At 61.5% G+C, this 21,222-nt stretch overlaps 1 protein-coding gene across 1 annotated transcript; it reads left to right on the top strand.

Annotated features, from left to right (window-relative positions):
• Nucleotides 1–1,023: 1,023 nt before the first annotated feature.
• On the top strand, nucleotides 1,024–19,997 carry NCS1 (neuronal calcium sensor 1; the record flags this gene model as incomplete). The annotated part of the gene is made up of 7 exons (XM_082327287.1): nucleotides 1,024–1,087; nucleotides 16,302–16,326; nucleotides 18,168–18,306; nucleotides 18,777–18,855; nucleotides 18,993–19,081; nucleotides 19,411–19,488; nucleotides 19,899–19,997. 7 exons carry the CDS (start codon nucleotides 1,024–1,026, stop codon nucleotides 19,995–19,997), a joined length of 573 nt encoding a protein of 190 aa, XP_082183413.1.
• Nucleotides 19,998–21,222: the final 1,225 nt, after the last annotated feature.

The following is a 21,222-nucleotide window of genomic DNA, read 5'->3' as shown; positions in this document are numbered from 1 at the left end:
TTTGAGGTGGAAAAGAGCCGAGTGCTGCTGCTTTTAGCACTTGTATGGTTTCCTGGCTGTGCCGCAAACCTGCTGTAGGTTGAATCCGTGGGGTTTTTGAAGGGATTGAACTTGGTGTCTATTGCAGAGCGGGAGCGAAGGCTCGCAGGAGCCCTGAGGATCCTGGGGTGCGAGGCACAGCCCTCAGCCGGGGGCAGCCAGGAGGTGGACGATGCTTCTCCCACTGAAGGTGCCGGTGTCCCCCCAAGGTCACCCCCGTCCCCCAGGCCCCGAGCTCAGCCTTGCTCCAGGCTGTTCCCTCCGGAGCTCCCCATCCTCCCGCTGCCCACCAGCCCTCCAGGCAGGACCACGACCTGCAGGGACCGGAGGGCTTGGCAGGCCCCCAGCTGAGCCTCGCCCCCAGCTGAGCTTCACCTCCTCCCCACATTTTACCCCGGCTTTTCCCCGCTGATCCCTACCGCTCCGGCGGGGGAGGGCAGCCCGGGATCCCCCTCCCGCCCGGGGGTCCCCGCGGTTTGGGGCGGTGGGGCCGTGCCGGAGCCACCCCCCCCCCCCCCCCCCCGCTCCATCCCGCAGCGCGGGGCGGGGCGCGCCGCCCCTCCGCGCCTCCGCAGCGCCCCGCGCCCCCGCAGCGCGGCCGCGGCCGCTCCGCGCCTGGCGGCGGAGGGCGGGGAGGGTGCGTGTAACCAGGGACACGCACACACACACACACGCACACACACACACGCACACGCAGGGCGGCCCTGCAGCGCCGCGCCGCTCGCCTTTGCGGCCAAGCCCCGGCAACAAAGACACCCCCCCCCCCTTCCCCGCACCCCCCCTTCCCCACGCTCCCCCCCGGGGCCTCGCTGCGCGGCGCTGCCCGTCCCCTCCGCGGGATGTAGCCCGGCCGGGAGCCGCCACCGAGGCACCGCGGCCCCCCCCGTCCCTCCATGCCCCCGCAGTGAGGCCCGGGAGGCGGCGGGCGAGCCGGCGCTGGGCGCGCTGCCGGGGCTGCCGGGGCTGCCGGGGCTGCCGGCCACCATGGGGAAATCCAACAGCAAGTTGAAGCCTGAAGTTGTGGAGGAGCTGACCAGGAAAACGTACTGTGAGTAACGGGGCCTGGCTGGGGGGGGACGGGACGCCGCGGGGATGCTGCCGGGGCGGCCCCGGGTGCCGGGGGGAGGCGATGGGGCCCTGGGCGGGGGGTGCTGGGGTCCCCGGGCGCCCCTGGGACGCGGGGCCGGCGCCGGCCTCCTCCCCCCGCTCGTCCCTGCCCGCCCGGCGGCGCGGCTGCGATCGCGCCGGGCATCGGCGCTGCCGGGGCCGCTCCCGGGGGAGGGCGCAGGCTCGGCCGCGCTTTGTTGCAAGAATTCAGAGATTAGGCTGGGAGGATAAAAAAAAAAAAGAAAACCACAAGGCAGCAGAGACGAGGGGCAGGGGGGCAGAGAAACACTCTGTTTTCTTATAAAAACAATTCGCCGTGGCCTATTTCTAAGCCTTCAGTAACCGTGGGACAAGGGCCGCCTCCTGCCCACCCGGAGCGATGCCCCTGTCTTTTCCAGAGCCCTCCTGCCCCTGCTCGGGGCATCCTTGCTGCCAGGGCGGCCTGGCCGCGGGGTTTCGGTGCCAGGCGGGTACCCAGGGACCGGCCGTGGGGCTTGTCCTCCCCTCGCTGCTTCCCGGGAGCCGGGCACCTTCTCCCTAAACGGGGAGCCCAACCGTCTGGGTGGCTTTCAAAGTTTGGGTGCGTTAGTTGGAGGGGTTTCCTTTGTTGTTATGCTCTGAAGTGGAGAGAAGAGCCCAACACCAGAGAGTTCGGTATTTTCCTATGAGTATCTCAGTGTCAGTTTAATAACCTGATTTTCTAAGTGAGTGGCTTTCCCGTCTGAACCTCCGCTGTAATCTTATTAACGTGGCTAGTGCCCGAGCCACCCAGTTTTAGCAAAATCAGTCTGTTTTTTCGGAAGGGTGCACAAAGGAAACAAAGGCTTTGGTGATTCAAGTTTGCCTCTCCGCTCGCAGGTTGAAAATATTCCCCCTTTGCTTCGCCAGAGAACTGCTAACGTCTAGCAGACCTGCGAGCTCTCCCCGCTGTCATTGCTGCAGTCCCACGGCAGCGCTTACCCAAAAAGGCAATAGATTAGGATGCAGCAAGTTCTCCCATATGGAGAAGAGGCAATACTGGTGCATTGCACAACCCTACACGCGGGGTTGCTCTCTCATCGTGGCACAGGCGGGAGCAGGCAGGAGGAGGGCAGGTTGCGGGAGGCATGTCTGCATTGGCAGACCGTGAGCGATGGTAGGAGAGGTTGGGGTACCCCGGCTGCGCTTCCTCGAAGTGGCTCGGGGAGAAGAAATAGTGAGAACATGGCAGCGCCAGCTGGGCACAGACCCCGGTTGGAGCTGAGCCCCGGGTTTTGGTGTCCTCGCTGCGGCTGTCCCACTGCGGGTGCAGCCGCGCTGGGCCAGGTGCGGTTATTCGTAGAATCGTAGAATGGTTTGGGTTGGAAGGGACCTTAAAGATCATCTGGTTCCAAGCCCCCTGCCGTGGGCAGGGACACCTTCCACTGGACCAGGTTGCTCAAAGCCCCATCCAGCCTGGCCTCGAACACTTCCAGGGATGGGGCATCCACAGCCTCTCTGGGAAACCTGTTCCAGTGCCTCCCCACCCTCATGGTGAAGAATTTCTGCCTTGTATCTGATCTAAATCTGCCCTCTTTCAGCTTAAAGCCATTACCCCTTGTCCTATCCCTACATGCCCTTGTAAAAAGTCCCTCTCCAGCTTTCCTGTAGGCCCCCATCGGGTACTGGAAGGCTGCTGTAAGGTCTCCCCAGAGCCCTCTCTTCTCCAGGCTGAACAACCCCAACTCTCCCAGCCTGTGCTCATAGGAGAGGTGCTCCAGCCCTCTGAGCATCTTCACGGCCTCCTCTGGACTTGCTCCAACAGGTCCATGTCCTCCTTATGGTGGGGGCCGCAGAGCTGAACGCAGGGCTCCAGGTGGGGTCTCGCAAGAGCGGAGTAGAGGGGCAGAATCCCCTCCCTTGCCCTGCTGGCCACACTGCTTTTGATGCAGCCCAGGATACGGCTGGCTTTCTGCGCTGCAAGCGCACTGTGCTGGGTCATGTTGAGCTTCTCATCGACCAGCACCCCCAGGTCCTTCTCCTCAGGGCTGCTCTGAATCCATTCTCTGCCCAGTCTGTATTTGCGCTTGGGATTGCCGTGCTGCAATCGCCCGCTCGGTTTGCAGCCGCCGTGACGATCCAGTCTCCGATGGAGAGGGATCTGGGAAGAGGCAGCCCTGGCACAGCCTCATCTGCTGGTGATCTCCTGCCTGCTGGGCTTTCTGCACCCCTGGGGTGGCTCCTCTGCGCAGGGAAGGTGCCGACCTCAGCGGGGCACGCGGGCAGTGATGCCCCATGTCTTACCGGCAGCTGATGCCAAACAAACACAGCGCTGGTGAAACCATCATCTGCGGGCATGGGGATGTCTCTCTTGCTGGATGAGGCCAGCAGAAGGTCATTGCCTTTTGAATCACTTTATTCCCAACTTTCTGCTCTTCTCTTTGGGTGCCCTCCCCTTTCCACCACACCCCCTCCAAAAAGGATTCCGGTCCCCTGATCGCTCCCTTGATGAGTTCCTGGCCTGCCTGGGGTTTTGCCTGCTTGCTCTGGCCCTCTTGCAGCCTATTTTTCGAGGTGCACCAGACCCACGTACCTGTGCAGGTGAGGCAGCAGCACCCGGGCAGCCGTGCCACAGGGCAGCGCGTGGCCCTTCGCGGGGGCTGGAGCCCGGTGCAGCATCCCACCGTGCCCCGGCAGCACGCAGCCGGCGGTGCGATGCCTGTCAGGGAGAGCCATCGCTAATACCAGGCTCTGTTTGTTGATCTCTGCTCGTTCCACCTCTCATCTCTGGGATTAATTACTTTTGCTGAGTGTTTCTGCCCCTTTTCTGCAGCTGTCAAGGCGAACGCGCGTTCCCTTGTCTGGCAAAGCACTTCACAGGGCCCTCCCAGGCACGTCTGAGAGCCTCTGATTTATCTTCAGACCCTGCGAGATTGAAAATATATTAATTTCCGTCTGCCTTTTGGGGAATCCAGGCAGAGGAGATGCAGGTAGGAGGGCAGGGTTGCACTTAGTGCAGTGGGAGAGACTGATCCAGACTCCTGTACCGTGGCTAGGGGACCAGCTTGAGCAGGGGGTAGTCCTAGCCACGAATCCATGGCACACTCCAGGATTCCTGGGGATCTGCTTGGGAAAGGTTTTACTCCGCAGCACTGTGGTATTTCGGCACCTTTCTGGCGGACCGGCGATGACCATCCTTTGAAGAGCATCCCCGGTGCGTGGCTGCCCTTCGCGCGTGCTGGCTGCCACGTTACCGAGCGGGCGCTGGCCCTGCCTCGTGCATCGTGCTGCTCTGCTGCTGTTGCAGCACATCTGGGCAGATGTCTCCAGGAGCCTGTAACTAGCAGCTAATGACAGGAGACCCGCTTTTGTCCCGGGGAGGGTCCCGTGGCAGTGTGAGCCAGGGCTGCGGTATACAAAGGGTTTCTCCCACGGTGCAATTTTCTTCCATTGCATCATTTTCTGTTTGTGTGGTTTCGAAAGAAAATGAAGCAAATAACAAAAACTGCCTTCTTGGTTCTGCTGGGATCGGCGGGATGGGGAGACTTCGCCCCCTCTCCCTGCTCCGGGTGGCTTTGGTACAGATTTACATCTGGGGGACACAGAGGACCCGCAGCCTGTGCCGTGTCCCCTCAGCGCTTTTCCTATGCCTGGTGGCTTCTCGTGTCCCCAGCCGCTGTCCCCTCTGGTCTCACCCTCTCCTGTTTGTGGTGTTTGGCCCTGCCTCAGTCGCAGCGATCTTGGGACAAGCAGCCGGGAGAGGAGCGTGGGACCACTCGCGTGCCAGGGCGGTCGCGGGCATGGTGGTCGTGCTGGGGATGCTGCAGGGTTGCCATCAGGGGCCTCCAGGAGATGCGAGAATTATTTCACTGCAGGTATTCGGAGCAGGTTGTCCTGGGCCCTGCTGGCAACCGGACACGGTAGGGCAGGAGCGTGGAAACCTCGTCTCTTGGCTCCCCTCCCCACTCCGCTCCTGACTTACGGTGCTGGGGGCCAGATTTTAATGGCACTTGGACACCTAAAGGCGCAGAAGGACACCCGGGGGCTGCTTCAAAGTGCCAGCTGCCCAAGTCCTGTTGATTTGGACCCATCACCGTGTGCCTTTCAGCATCTCTGGGCACCTGAGTGCCCAGGAATATCTGGCTGTGCCAAGCTCGCCCGTCTGCCAGGCGCTGGAGCGGCGCTGGCTGGGAGAGCCTGGCTGCGGGGCGAGGATTTAACCTTCCTCAGAGGCCAGGCTGGTGCCATATAGGACCGTGCGGGAGAAGCCAACAATGAGTGATAATAATAATGAATAATAAATTATGTAATTCCTTGTACTTCCATAGAGCCTTTCATCCAAAAGCTCTTAAAGTGCTTTATAATCATTAATTTATTAATCTTCCTGATGCCTTATTGAGATAGCTCGGAGACGCAGTTTTGGCCGCTGTGTGTGTTGTCCCAGGAGGCGATAACTCCCGAGACTTGAAGGAACCACCGTCCTCCCTGGATCGCGTTTGCCGGCCCCTCTTCAGCAGGGATTTAAGCCTGGGCTTAACTCGGGCCAGGTGCTTGTGGCTCAGGGCCGCGGTGGGATTTGGGATTGTGCTTAAGAGCCTTGCGGGGCCGCGGTCAAAGGGTTCTGCTAAGCTGGAGATTTATGAAGGTCCTGGGGTATGGCTGCTCCCTGCAGCCTGTGTAAAGTTGTGTAAAGTGCACGTGTGCCGTTGTGGGTGCGGGATGTGTGTCATGGGTGGAAATGGCTTGATGTGGACTCCTGGTAGAGAAACTGGGAGAGAAATGCAGTGCTGAGCGTCCCTACTTGCAGCAGCGCTCCCAGACCAGCCCAGCCACAGCGTTGGCAACCTTTAAAATCATGAAACAGGCTTAAAAATATGAGGCTGTTTCAGAAAAGCACGTTTTAGCTCTTTTTTTTTAGTCATCTTTGGGGGGGTTGGATTTCAGGGTTCACTTTTCATAGCTATTGCCTGTGTCCGGAACTACTAACGCTGTATTTTTTTTAGCGCCAGCTGCAATAGCTGTGCAATCCAGCGCTCTCAGAGCCACGTAGGTGCAGCGGCATCACTGCTGGGACTGGGCATGGGATCAGGATGACGGTCCCAGTGCTCCGGAGGCCGCAGCGAGGCTCCGGTGAAGGCGTGGGAGCCGCGGCGAGGGTGCCAAAATGACGCCCGTGGCGCTGGGAGGCCCGGGCTGCAGAGTGGGCGCGGGGAGAGCAAGATGCTCTTTTCCCAAGAACCGCGTCCCACCCACTGTGATCTATTTTGTGGATTTTAAACTCACTCTGGCATCATCATTTTCTGCTCTTTTACAATAAGCCACAAAATTGGCTCTGTTGCTCGACAGTAATGCATGGAATTAATGGGCATTAGTTTGAGAGCAAACTACAAACATATCGATTTGTAGTTACGGGGGTACGTACTGGCGGGTTGAGTTCTGCGGGAAAGGGAAGAAAATTCTCCAATTGCAGCAGTTTTCAGCCAGGAAACTGGGGGCACTGGGTTGGGGCTTTGCTCCGTCGTGCCGCCCTGGTGCTGGGAAAATGTGCCGGCCGGGGCGGTGGGCAGGAGCAGAGGGGCAGCCGGAGCAGAGGAGGGACCTCGGTGGCTCCCCGGTGCCGGTTTATTTTTAGCCTCCGAAGTGTTTGGCCCTGGGTGCTGGGTTTCTCTGCCAGGTTGGTTCGTGTTGAAATCCCTCCTGTTGCTCATCCGGCAGAAAGCGGGGCCAGGTGGTTACGGACCCGTTATCCCTCAGCGGCAAATGCTGGGTGCAGTAACCTAAAGCATGGAGCCCCAAAGCCAGGCTGAAACGCGGCTCCCTGCCTGTGTCTGGCAGCTGCCTGCGCTCACCTCTGCAGCGCCCGCCTCCGCTCGGCCCTACAAGCACCCATTTTGGGGCTGCCTGCACAGCCGTGGGTAGGGAGCTGGTGGGCAGGATCCCACCCCAGGGTGGGAGCCCCGTGGGACCTGCTCCTGGGAGAGGGGCACCGGGATGCTGAGGTGGGCGCACGCCCGGTGTGTGAGGCTGAGGCTGGGCTGCTGCTGGCTGGCCGACGCGGCGAGCGTGCCTGCCTGCTCCGAGCGTGTAATAGGATTTGCAGGAGCCCAAAAGGGAAGTTTTGAGGGGGAGGAGAGCACCTGCCCGAGCACCCTGGAGATGCGCTGGGGAGCAGAGCGGGTCTGTGGTCCCAGGAGAGCGATGGGCAGGACGCGCCGGAGGGATGCCCAGGCGCTGGCTTTTGTTTGGGGCCTGTTTTTACTGCAGCCACGTGTAACCCAGAGCCGCCAAGGTGGCAGCTGTGGTGCAGGTTCCCCGCGAGCTCGATGGGGACCTGATGTGCAGCCTCCGGAGGGCTGTGGTGGTCCGGAGGGCATCTCCAGCCCCTTCCCCAGGGAGACCCCAGCCTGCTCCCAGCGAATCTCATGTCTGGTATCCCATGTGTGCACGGACCTGGTGTTCTGCGCATAAATGCAAGTGAAGCAAGTTTTGGGGTATCAGAAGTAAGTTTTGGGGTGTCCCTGTGGTCCCTGGGAGGTGCTTGCAATGCTGGGGTGGGAAGGGGAAGACGTGACCAAGGGCCCCTCGGGCTCCCTCTGCGGCAGAGCGGAGCAGCCGTCCCTGCCGGCCACGCTCGTGCCGCTGCCTGCTGCTGTTCAGGCATCAGAAGAATCACATTTCATTTATCCCCTGACATGTTAATGGATCTGCTTAACCACTCTCCTGACCTTTGCTGCTGCCGCTATAATTAAGGTTGTGAAACAAGAAGCTCTGAAGGCATCAAAGGAAGCGGCTGCTTCAGGGAGGAGCCCGCGGATGCGCTTGCTCCGTTATCGGGGTGACATTTGTGGGGCTGTTGTGTTCCTCCCTCCCCTCCTCAGCCTCCCAGGTCTTCTAGGGAGCTGGATGGGAAAGGGAGCCGGGGTCCGTGCCCTGCACCCCTGCCTGTCCGAGGGCAGCGGTGGCTGGGGGTGCTCACCCCGGGGCCACTGCTGCTGTGGTTCCTTGGTGGCCACTGCTGCAGGTTCCCCAGGCCAGCGGTGCTGGCACGGGGCTCGCTCCCACACCTCTCCCTTCAAGGCACGTTTCTCGTTCCTACGTGGAAGGAGGGCTGCCAGTGTTTTGTCCACCCGTGTTTCTCCAGCGTCTCTTGATCGATGGTTGGACCCCATGGAGATTCCCTGGGTGTCTGTGCTGCCTCCCATGGAGGAGCGGGTGTTCGGTGCCTCCAGCACCCTCTGCTTTGGCAGCCCTTGGCGCTGCCATGGGCAAGACGGGGAGGGGACAGTGGTGGCCCTGCTGCCAGGGAGGCTTTGCCCTGCAGCGTCCTCCTGACGTTCCCTTGGCTCCAGGGTCTGATGGCTGAGTCAGAGACTTCCCTTCCCCTGCCCGCGCTGGGGCCGGAGGGGAGTTTTCTCCTCTGCTTGGGTCAGGAACTGCTCCATGGGTTGGGGACAGCACTGTGGAGCGCCAGGCCGTGCTGAAATCCCCGCAGCCACGGGGAGGATTGAGCAGGGGGGCAGGACACAGCTGCCCCCGCACGGCTGGGGCAGGGGGGCTGCTCCATCCCTGCTCCCGGCAGCACTGGGGATGCTCTGCCCCGCCGTGGGGCATCGCTGCATCGGCTCACGGGGAAGCTGGGATTAAATCCAGCCCGGGATAGACCTGCCGCAGCCACCGGCTCCTGCTGTGGGCGTGTTTCAGTCTGATCATTAATTCCCAAATGAAGGCACAGTCCTTTGCCCTTCCTCTGCTGCCTTTGCTGCAAAGAGTGACTGCTGCTTTTTCCCCGAACCCAATTTCCAAAGCCTAATGTCGGGCCCTTAAATATTTAATAAAGTCTAAAAAGGATTTTAACTGCGTATTGGCTTTCCTGTTGGTATCAGCCCCGGGGGAGATGAGAACAGAGCTGCCTCATGGACCTGTTTATCCAGTCTGGGAGCAAGACAGACCACTAATGGCAACCACTGGCGAGAAGAGTGCCAAATGCACATGCAGTTCTCTCCGCATATTGCTTCGTATCTCAGCAGTAACAAATGACACCAATAACAGCGTCGGGCTTGTACTCCGAACGTCTCGGAGGCTCCCAGACCTGCCATGACGCTGGCGATGTCTGTGTCTGATGGGGAGCGAAGCCAAATTGGGCAAGTGTGCGGGGAGATGGGCGAGCTGGGATGGGGACGTCCCGTTCTGACAGGTAGGCAGCTGCGGCTGTGGTGGTGCCTGCGCGGTGAGGCTGCTCCGACATCCCTTTGCGATAGGATGCTGTGAGGTCGGGTACCCGCACGGGGACACCCCCGGCGCACGGGCGATGCAGCCGGGAGCGGGGACTGGGCACTGCCGGGGTGCGCGGGGCTGAGATGGGGGCACGGGGGTTTGGGCAGGCTGCTGCAGGTCATCTCTGGGAACACAAGAAAATGGCATCGGGCAGGGTCTTGCCGCGGTTGTTTTCATGGGGGGTGACCCCGGTGCTGCAGCTGGGTTTTGCTGGGGTTGTGCTTTATCACTGCTTCCCCAAAGCTAGCCCTGCGCCCACCTGGGAGCAGGAGCAAACCCCAGTCCCGCGGCCGTCTGGCCGAGCCTCGATGGAGGGCAGGAGGACAATGTGCTCTGTAATGTTTAACCAGGACATTGGTTATGTATTGAAACTTGAATTTTAGTAAGACTGAGTAGACAGGCCAAACAACCCAAATTTCCAAAGTGCGGATGTGTGGCATATTTTAGAAGTTACCGCCATTGAATGGGGACCCGGGTGAGCTCTGAGGTGCCCCAAGACGGGGTGACGGATGGTCCTGGGGAAGGACTGAGCCCGCGGCAGCCTGGGGGGTGTTTTCACCCCTTTGCCCCCCGCAGGCACTGGGCTCCGTGCCGGGGGTTTGGTGCTGGAGCCGGAGGAGCGTGCTGCTGGGGGAGTCTCGTGCCCGTGCTCCAGCCGTCCCCCGGGGCCAGCGGGTACTTCCCCCCTTCCCCGGCCTGCACAAAGCCACCCAACAGCCCAGGCTGCCGGAATCATCCTGGACAGCCCCAGCATGCGTCCCTCCTCTCCCCGTGGGGAGATGCCCGTGCTGCACCAAGCGGATGCTGCCCAGCACCCATTTAGGGGCTGGATGAAGCCCCACAGCTACTGCACTCATCGATACCTCCAACAGCTTGAGCTGCTGCTGTGCTCTTGGCTACGTGTTTTGTAGGGACGAGGCCTGAAATTGGTAATGACTGCTCAGTTTATGCCGGGTAACCCACTCTGCAGGGCCGGGGGCTGGCGCTGGGGATGGGTCCGTCTGTGGCGACTGATGGGACCTCCTTGGGTCCGTGTTTGCAGGAGCAAGGTGTGAAGTCTGCACCGAGTATCCGTTCTGACTGCGGTACCGAGCCCTGTGGTCGCTCTGTGGGGACCAAGGGCTAATTCTGCGGTGGGTGTTCGTTGGGGCTGTGATGCTGACCCCCAAATCTGGGTCCCAGGGGCAAGGAGGGAAACCGGAGCGAGTGCATGCGCACGCTGCTGAGCCCCATCGCCCGCTCGGTGGGGAGGGAGGGGGGAGCTCGTAATGGGTGAATGTTAACGTTGTGATGATGTTGAAAGTGGTGTTTGTAACAGATTCGTGTTCAGACAATTCTTAAATATGTGTTTCGCAGAGGCGAGGGGTGGAGTGTGTTGGGCATAAATTGCAGGGTGTGCGGGGTTCACCCTGGAGCACCGTGGTATTTTACGCATGAGGGACCGATTAGCTCATGCATGAGCACCCCAGTCGTTTCCGCATCAGCACCCAATAAGTTCACGCATGAGCACCCAATTAATACACACATGAGCACACAATTAATTTACATATGAGCACCCAGTTGATTTATGCATGGGTGCCCGGTTAATTTGCGCTGAATTGCACACTGGTCTATGCACGAGCACCCTGTTAGTTAATGCACGGGTGCCCAATTAATTGGTGCATGTGCCCCCAGTCAGCTCGTGCCTGAGTGTCCAATTAATTTATGCATGAGCACCTGATCCACTCACACCTGAGTCCCCAATTAATACGTGCACAAGTGTGTTATTTACTAATTACACTAATTTACACATGAGTGCCCAATTAGTTCACGCAGGAGTGCCCAGTGAATTTACGCGTGAGTGCTCAATTAGTCCATGCATGAGCGCCCGATAAATTCATGAGTGCCCAAAACATTTATGCATGAGCACCCAGCTGGTTCGTGCATGAGCACCCCTTTCATTCACACCTGAGCACCCAGGTAGTTCATGCATGAGCACCCAATTAGTTCACCCAGAAGCACCCAAATAATTTATGCATGAGTGCCCAATTAGTCCGTGCATGATCACCTGATTTATTTTTGCATGAGTGCCCATCTAGCTCAGGCACGGGTGCCTAGTTAGTGCATGCATGAGGGCCCCGTTAATTCATGCCTGAGCACCCACTTTGCTCACGCAGGAGTGCCCACTCTGCACGCACGTGGGTGCCCAGTTTGCCCTCATTTGGGCGCTGCGCTGAGCGTCTGCAGCAGGTTTAGGCAGCCTCAAACCTGGACGGGAGCCCCAGCACGGGGCAGTGTGCCAGCTCCCCCAGACCGGGATGCGTGGGGACCTACGGGGACCCCGGGAAGGAGCCGCAGCGAGTCCCTGGGGGAAATAAATGCCACAGGACCGCTGCCACCACGCTTCGGCGGGTGATGCCGGACCAGTTGCACGTGGGTTGGCGGTGGAGCCCACGGCCTGGCAGAGCGGGAGTGCCCTGCAGCGATGGGGGAACCGCTCTGTGCCTGGAAATAATTAACCCTGGTTTCCCTGATAAGACAGCAGTGCCCGTGGCCTTGCGGGATCGAGGTGCTGTCGTAGCGGCTGGAGCGAGGTGGGACGTGCTGGGGCTTGGCAGAGACTCCCTGCTGGCTGCTGCATGGGGACGGTGCTTGCCGAGCCTTTGGGAGCCCGAGCCCAGACGAGGACAGGCCTGTGCCACGGCCGTGGCACATGGGAGCAAGGCTGAGCGTGCACGCTCCCGCTCAGGATCCGGCCCTGTGGCTCTGGCTAAACCCCTGCCCTTGCGCAAACAGCGGAGGGGGTGGCTGCAGAATGGGAGGGCAGCACAAAAAAAGCCCTGTGGGGCTGAAGCATCGTATCACCTCCTGCATCCCACCGTGGCCAGGGGTCCCCAAACCGTTCCGAATCCGGCCTCCTCTCCTGCGCTCCTTACTGCCGCCCTGTCCCCGCCGCGGTCCAGCGAGCAACGAGCTCCCTCGCGGGCAGGGCGATGGATGGGGATTCGCAGTCCCGGGTCCCTCCTCTCCTCGCTGCCTGGCAAAAACAAATTAACGGGCTTGAGCATTGATTAACCAGAGCTGTTTCTTGCTGCAGTGGCAGCTGGGTGGTGGGAAGAGAGGGGGCACGCGAAGGGCGGGTGGTGACGGAGCTGTCAGTCCTCGCCTGTGCCGCTGGGGATTGATGGAAAGGTGGGGGGAGGGTTGGGGGTTTTTGGGTACCGGTAGCTGGGAGGAGGGGGCTGGGGGCTGCTGGCACTGCAGCCCCACCGGGCAGTCTCTGCTCCTCTGTGCTGCATGAGACGTGTGGCCGAAACCCTCCTCCCAGCTGCGATGGGAGCGAGGATGGACCGACCAGCGCTGCAAAGGGGCAGCAAGGGCCGGTGGCCGCGGCTTGGCCATGCGGGGCAGCTCCTGTGCTGCTCTGGGGTGACTGCCCCTGCTGCCTGCACCTGCTGCCTGCTCCTGCTGCCTGCTCCTGCCCGCGGTGCGAGCCCTGCGCTTGGCGTTTCCCCGTGCTTTCCTAAGAGCAGCGGAAACAAAGATGCTGCCAGCACGAGCTGCCGTGCGGTGTTGTACGTACGGGAGGGTGTCTGCGGTGCGTAGCCGGGGCTCCCAGCTCGGCGATGCCTCTTACAGCGTTGCGGTTCATAACGAATGCTAATACCCTGCCTTTATTTAGCGCCTCTCATCCCCAAGGATCCCCGGGGCACACTGCATCCTCTAACAAGCTGCTACGTGTCCTATTTATAGCCATCCCCATAGCGGCTGCGGGAACGACGGTCCCTGGGGAGCATGGCACGGCAGGTCCTGGGGAGCATGGCACGGCAACTGAGCCCAGCTGCAGCCCCGGCTCGGCAGGGGCACGGCGAGGGAGCCGGCCCTGCTCCGGTGGGATGCTGCAATGGGGCCGCTGCAGGTAATCCCCTTGTCCTTGAGCACTCGGGGTCAAACCTGGCTGAGGTTTGTATCGCTCCAAATTGATTTGCATCGGCTCAGCATCACACCATAATCGATTCCGGGGGAGGGAAATGCAGCAGCCGCCGCCGCGCAGGTACTTTCTGTGAGCTCGGCTGGGCTCTGCACGCTGGGGAGCTGCAGAGGCTGGATCGGGGAGAGCGGAGGGACAGCCCTGCCCCTGCACGTGTCCCCTGTCCCCAGCCCCAGGATGGGTGGCTCAGCCCAGCCAGGAGAGTGGTGTGTCCCCAAGGCTTCCATGGCCACGGGTCCCTGCCGCGGGGATGGGCAATTAGCATCCCTAACTGGTGCCACTCGGAGTGTCGACACCCAGCGAGGTTGGAGCAGCTGGGAAGTGGCAGCCGCGAAGCCATTATCTGTCTCGGATCCATAACTGCAGACACGGGGAGGCAGGTACCCGCTCGGTCCCAGCTTGCCCGGCCGCAGCGACGCTGGGCTCGGGGCCGTGGCGTTTCCCTGCGCTGGGAACACTCTGCCCCGGGGAGAGGGAAGATTTGCTGGCAGCAGAGGGATGCCCCCAGAGGTGGGTGGTTTCCCAAGGGCTGGGAGATGGGGGCCGCATTCCCACCCCAGGGCAAACCCCGCAGCTTCCCCTCGCACCCGGGGCAGGAGGAAGGGCACCGGTGCCAGTGCGCTGGAGGAGGGATGGGGCTTTGCCTGGCCCCGTTCCAGGGGTTCACATTAACAAATCCCACCTCGGGAGCCCTGTGCCAGTTTTTGGGCTGGCACCTGAAGAGTCCGCTCTGTTGGAAAAGCCTCTCCCGGGAGCATCACGCATCCCTGCTGTGGGCACGAGGGGAGCTGGCTCCCTCCCTCCCTCCCTCCCTCCTGCTCCAGCCCCAGCGTGTCGTTACCAGCATTTCTGCTGTACTAAAAAAAGCACATATTTCTTAATTGTTTCCTGCTGGAGTTGAAAAGCAGCTCCCAGGCCCGAAATAGCACATTGGGGGAAACACTGCTGAACAAGAGAGAGAGAGCAGAAGGCGATTCGCCTGGAGGGGCTGAGCCGAGCCCCGACCGCAGCCCCAGGCTGCTGCCGTTGCCCATTTTGCCTGCCCCAAGGGCTGCCTGAAGTCGTGCCGCTCACCTTCCTCCTCCTCCTCTTCCCACCTGCCTTCAGGTGCCTGTGGGCGATCAGGGCTGCAGAGCTGGTGCCTGGGGCATTCCCCGGGGCATCCTTGGCTGGGGGCGGTCCTGGCTGGTGTCTGGATGCTCGTGGGGAGTGTGTGCAGGGAAGCCTGTTTCTGTTAGAGATGTCACTCAGCAGCTCTCTTTTGGAAGGATGCTTCCGTGCAACCCTTTTTTTTGGGATGGGGAATCCTTCGGGACTGGCACGACTTGTTTTTGGCCGCCCCAGCTCTGCTGCTGGATACAGCTTGTCTCTCCTGGCTCCCTCCTGCCAGGAGACCTCTGTCCTTTCCCCTGTCTGCTCTCCTCCTGCCAGACAGCCCTGCCAAAACAACCCTCCAGATTCCTCCTGCGGCACGGCCAAAGCCCTCGGTGTCCTTCAGCCCAGGTGCCGAGCATCCCTGTACCTGCCTCCCCGCTCTGTTCCCCAGGTGCTGCCGTCTCTCGACATCCCGCTGCAGTACGGCGGGTGCTGCCGCCCTCCCAGCACAGCCGGTCCCGGCACGGCCACCGCAGCCCTTTGCCAGCTCCCTGGGGAGGCAGGGGGAGAGGCTGCCGGCCTCTCCGCCCCATGGCAAGCCCTTCCTGGGGGGTTTGCAGGCTCTGTCCCTCCAGTGGTCCCTGAGCTGGGACGGAGGGACCCCTCGTATACAGAGGGACAGCCTTGGATGCAGCGATTCCTGCCCACGGGGACGTGGGAGCCAGCACCCATCCGGCTGCGAGGTGCGGGCCAGCGTGTGCCCTCCCGGCCGCCCCACTGCTGCCGCCTGCCAGCCCTCACCTTCTGCGGCCTGCGCCTTCTGCCAGGCACGTTATAAATCTTTCTGATAGAAAATTGCTTTCTTTTATTTGCCATCCAAGGTAATTGGCATCTCTTGATGTGTCTTGGGTCTCTATTTTTATCATCCGTTTGCACATTGACACATCTCCACTCCGCCTCATTATCCCAGCACGTTTCAGACCTATTGCTTTTTTATTATTATTTAGATGCACAATGCAAAGGAAATGACTAATGAGGCCGTTTCCCCGTGCCCGCCTGCTGGCACCTGGCTCCCCGCTGGCTCCTGCAGCAGGGACAGGCACCAGCCCCCCGCCCCGTCGGGCTCCCCGGCATCCCGCGTCCCATCGGAGCCTTTCCTCTGCTGAGGACGTTTGCGATCTCAGCAGCTGTCCCCGGGCTGGGGACACTCGGGATTGCCAATGCTCGCCATTTTCTAGCTTGTCACAGTTTTGGGGTTTCTCTGGAGCCTGGTAAAGTTTCCCAGGGCTCCGGCATGGGTTTGATGATGTTTCTCCGTGTGGCTCAGAGGCAGCCGGTACCTGGAGGGATGCTGGCCCTGGGGCTGTCCCCTTGCTCACGGTCAGTGTGTGGGTGTCGGGCCGGGCAGGTGCCTTCCCCAAGCTGCCTCCCAGCAGATGTTTTGGCAGATGTTTCCAGGGATGTTTTGTCTCTGGGGAGGCAGGAGGACAGGGCTGGATCCTCCCCAGGCATGAACCAGCCAGCCCCTGTGTGGTCCATAGCATCTTGCAGTGATGGTGCTGCACTTCCCCGGCAGGGAGCAAAACATCTTGGTGGGCTCCCTGGTTTCAGGGCTGGAGGAGCCCCAGCACCTGCAGCCCCGGCCCCATCGGCCACCGGGCTGGCCCAGGCTGTGCCTCGCAGGCAGCCGCTTGCTCGCAGGTAACACATGGCAGCGCACGGAGCGAGCGAGCCCACGGGCATCCCCCCCCTGGGAAGTCACTTAGGTGAGGTGCAGAAGAACAGCCGTCACTGGGAAAGTGCTAAATTCCTTTCTCTTTTCTTTTCTTTTTCTCTTTTCTCCTGTTTTCTCTTGCAGTTACGGAGAAGGAGGTGCAGCAGTGGTGAGTGTCCGGCGCGGTGGCGTGGCGGTGAGCTGCCGGGGCCCGGGGCTGGCGGGCGAGGCGGCAGGGGCTGGCGGCACTCAGCAACCCTGGCAGCCGTGCAGAGCAAGGGGGTGCAGGAGGGTGCGCCTGTTTTGGGGTGCAGCTGTTTGCTTATAGAGGGGAGACCAGAAAATAGAGGGTTTTCTCTTGCACACCTCATGCACAGTGCGCGGTGGGGCTCGGCTCCGGCTGCTCTCGGCTGCCCGTGTGGGACGGTGCCCACTCCGTCTCGCCTCTTCCCTTCCCATACGGGCAGCCGAGGGGAGCGGGGACGTGGGGACTGTCCAGCTGGTGGCCATGGCCCTGGCTGTGGGAGGCCGGTGCTGTCCCAGCGTGTCCCTGTCTGCAGTGGGGCCCGCGGAGGCTGGCAGGGGCTGGGAGTGTGGTGCCTTGCTGGCAGCACGCTCTCACCCCATCCCCTCCGCCCCACCGAATGCGACGCCCTAGAAAAGCCACCGCTTCCCTTTCATCTTCCTATCCCACCAGTCAAGATTTGCTTTCTTTATCTCTTTCTCTCATCCTTCCCCCCGCTCCCCGATGAGTCATAGCTGCAGCAGCGTGAAAAAGATGTCACCGGCGCTTTGGTTTCCCACCTCGCCACCCCCTTCCCCTCCTCCTCCTCCAGCCCTCGGCCCGCTGCAGCGGGCGCCTGACAGATCTGGGCGACGCGTTGCATAATGCTCACGCACCCTGCATGGTCCCCACGTGGTCCCTGCACCCACGGAGCCGGCGAGCCCCTTCCCCTGCGCCCTCCAGGGTGGCACCTTGCGGTATCCAGGGCCAGCCTGGAGCTGGGACCAAGGCCTTTGGGGGTGTTTAAGTGCTGATGAGTTTTGGGAGATGCCCTGGGCTGTGGCACCCCAAGGACGCAGTAACGCTGCTGTGCCCCCCAGCTCCTCCGAGCAGCTTTCACTGGGGATCATGCAAAAAATGCCGTCACGGAGCCTCGGCTGCCCCGGGTGCTTCAGGCCGCCGTGCTGTTGGTTTTTACCAGGGCATGGCTGCAGCATGGGCGTGCCGAGCGGTGGGTTGCAGATTGCCTGTGGGGTTGCTGTCGATCGTGAGTCCCTCTCCTGCAGTGGTGCAGCGACTCAGGGCGAGCTTTCGTGGCCGCCTCCGTGCCGGAGAGCTGCTTGGATGCACCTGACGTAGCGGGGCCATGCCACAGTGGTGGAGGGGAGCTCTGGCCCTTGGGTGAAGCTTTCCATTTGCAGCTTCTTGCTCGGGAGCCATGTGCATTTGAAGTTCTGAGCAAGGGATATAAATACTCTCTTGCTGGCCCTGTGACTGTTTCAGGGCCAAGCGAGGCATCACCTGCCCCGGCACCTCCGCGGGCAGCATGGCTGTGCTGGCAGGACGTGACTGTGCAGAGGGCTTTTTAGTTTAAAGTAGGTTTAAAAGACTCTCGCGGGTGCTTCTGGCCAGGCAGTGGGTCCCTGTCCCCTCCCAGGTCCTGGACAATGTTCAACAGGAGCCTGGTTGTGGCTCGGTTGCCACTTGTGGGCTCGCAGTGGGGTTGGAGCAGTGCGGTGGGCACCGCTCGGTGTCACCAGTGCCGCTCGCTGCTTCTCCAGGCTCTCCCTGCTGCCACCCTCGCTGCGGTGCCCACAGGGACCTCATCCCACGGGGCTGGGAGGCTGCGGGCGGGTGATGGGAGCAACACAGGGAGCACCAGGGACCTTCCCAGCTCCAGCCCACTGCAGCGCTGGGGAGAGCCCCATCCTGGCTCCGCAGGGCTTGGGGGGCTGCATTCAGTGGGGACACCCGCCTGGTGCCCATCCTCTGCCCTTCCTCCGCAGGTACAAGGGCTTTATCAAGGACTGCCCCAGCGGGCAGCTCGATGCTGCTGGCTTCCAGAAGATCTATAAGCAGTTCTTCCCCTTCGGCGACCCAACCAAATTCGCCACCTTTGTTTTCAATGTCTTCGACGAGAACAAAGTAAGTCTGCAAGCCAGGGGCATGGTCCGGGAGGGTCGGGGCTGGATCCGTGGCGATGGTGGGACGGGTTCGGTAACGCGGCTGCGCGTTCCTGGGGCGTGAAATGAAAGCGGCGCAGCTGTAGCAAGTGAGCCCCCGTGCTTATTTTAGTCGATGGGAGTCACGTGGGAAAAGGCGATGAAGTGGCAAGCGAGAGAGGAGAAACGCGATGTTTCGGTGCCGCTGACAAAAGCCCACCTGCGCGGTGCCCCCCGCGCTCTGGAGTCGCTCCCGCCGGGATGCTCGCCGTGGGCTGGGCACAGCGGCCGGATCGCGCTGCTGGAGATAAATGTGCATCGCTCCTCCCTCCCCGTTGCCTTTTCGGATGTTCCCCCTTAAGAGCACCCGACATCGGGCACGCATGGGCAGGGAGGACTTTGCGGGGTGGGGGTGGCAGCGGCACCCTCACCCCCTCTTTCCCCCCTCTCCAGGATGGGAGGATCGAGTTTTCGGAGTTCATCCAGGCACTGTCGGTCACCTCCCGGGGGACGCTGGACGAGAAGCTGAGGTGTAAGTGCTCCTCGCGGGACGCTGGTGGGCTCAGCCCCGCGAGGGGGCCGGGGGGTGGCATGGGGGCGGCGATGGGGTGTGTGTCCGGTTTGGGGGGACCGCAGTCCCCAGCACCTCGGCGTTGCTCTGGCTTGCAGGGGCGTTTAAGCTGTACGACTTGGACAACGACGGGTACATCACGAGGAATGAGATGCTGGACATTGTGGATGCGATTTATCAGATGGTGGTAAGCGGCGGGGCAGGGGGCACGGGGCACGGGGCGAGCAGTCCCTGGGGGTCCCCGCTGGGCTGGAGCCTGGCTCTGCGGGCAGGGGGGCTGCGGAGAGGATGCTGAAACACCCCTGATTCCCTTCCTGGGCTTTTTCTGGGGGGGTTGTGGCCATCATGGTCGGGGCAGGGTCTGGATCTGGCCACTGAGGATGGCTCTGACACGAATGCCAGCCCTATGCGCCCTGTCCTGATGCGGGCAGGGGCGAAACGTCTGTCCTCGCCCGGGGACACCGTCCAGGCAGGGCACGAATGGCTGCGTGACGGGGTCCTGTCCTGCTGCCACAGGGAAACACAGTGGAGCTTCCCGAGGAGGAGAACACGCCGGAGAAGAGGGTGGATCGGATTTTCGCCATGATGGACAAGGTGAGGATGCTCGAGTGTTTTTTTTTCCTGGGGCCAAGGGATTTAGGAGGCAGTTGTGGGCCCCCTTGCCACGTCTCGGCTCTTGCAGGTACCTCCTTCCCCTGTGAATACAAGGTCTCAGCTGCCGCTGGGCTCACTGTAGACCCCCGCATCGCTCTGGGATCCCCGTATCCATTTGAGGGCCCCCAAGGTGGCATTGCACCCTCCATGGCATTCCTCCCTGGCTGCAGGCGTGGGTGGTTTGATGGGGAAACCGAGGCTATGGTGGTGGGGGGGACCTGGGTGGCTCTGCGGGATGGCGTGGGTGCTGCTGGGGTCCCAGGGTGCTCAGTCCGAGGTTGCTCAGTCCCGGGGTGCTTGGCATCTCCCTCACTGGGGCGAAGCGGAGCTGCAACGGGAGTGTTTTGCAGAATGCCGATGGGAAGCTGACGCTGCAGGAATTTCAGGAGGGCTCCAAGGCCGACCCCTCCATCGTGCAAGCTCTCTCCCTCTACGACGGGCTCGTATAGTCCCGGGGCCGAGCGGCGGTGAGTGCGGCATGGGGGGGCCCAGGGGTGCCCCATCTCCCACCCTCCTGATGCCATTCCCACCTTCCCCAGGGGCGGGTGGCTGGTTCTCATCTGCTGAAGCATCCAAGCATGGGCATCCCCCCCAAATCCAGCTGGGGGGAGATGCTGCCCCCATACCGATGGGTTTCCCCCAGGTCCCCCCATCCCACAGAGCACCCGAGGACCGCAGCCCACGAGGACACGGTACAAACCGCCCCGCCGGCAGGCATTTGCCTGCGGCACAACTCACGCTCTCGCCTGCAGATGCGGCTGCAGAGGAGGCAGGGAGGCAGCTGGTGTGCTGGGGGCATGGGGATGCTCTGGCAAGATATTATATTAACTGTTTTATTTATATTAGATCTTATTACATTACGCCCTGGAGCTGGCAGGGTTTGGCATGGCGGTGTCAGGGATGCTGTGGTTCGCAGCATCCCGGGGGTGCTGGGCTGAGCACCTCACCGTGCCCTGCGGGGCCATGCAGAGATGTCTCTTGGGATGATTTTGGTCATTGCAGCACAGGCAGTGTCCGATTGGGGGTCGTGGGGATTTTTTTTAACCCCGCTGGAGTTTTGAACCTTTCAAAATCTTTACTGTGTTTCCAGCTTTGCCCTTCCAGCTGCGCTGGCGTGGCGTGAGATGGCTGCAGGGCTTTCTGCCCATCCTTCTCACCCGATTTTCCTTCTCCCACCCGCTCCTGCAGATGCCTGGGGGAAGATGCTTTCCGTGCCATCCGACCGCCGCCGTGCGAAGCTTGCCTGTCCCTCTCGGCCTTCCTTTCTGTTCCGCGAGCAAAGGATGCCCTCGAAGCGCGAGCTCACTCCCCCTCTCTGCACTCTGAACCAGCCGCTGCCATTTGCCAACTTCTGCTTTTTCAAAAAAAAAACCCGCCACAGACCCCGGTCTGAGCGGCAGCGAACGCCCGAGACTTCAAGGCCGGGGGAACGGGTCGAGCATCGCCGAAGGCAGAGCCCCACCCCGGCCTCCTCGCCCTCTTTGCTCCCCTTTCCTACGTTTTCGGATGGGACTGCGGATGCGCCGGTGCCGGTGCGGTCCTCTCCTGGGAACCGGCCGGCTGGAGACGGAGCCCAAAGGTACTGGGGGGCCGTGCACCCCGGGGTGCTGCCTGCGCGGGGCGGCTGGGGAGCCGAGGCACCGACGGCGATTGGGAACACGGTCCTGGCATCAC

This window comes from Platalea leucorodia, assembly GCF_965183815.1.
Source record: "Platalea leucorodia genome assembly, chromosome: 15".
Lineage (NCBI taxonomy): Eukaryota > Metazoa > Chordata > Aves > Pelecaniformes > Threskiornithidae > Platalea > Platalea leucorodia.
The sequence above is the reverse complement of the archived record's forward strand: the minus strand, read 5'-3'. Positions and strand labels throughout refer to the sequence as shown.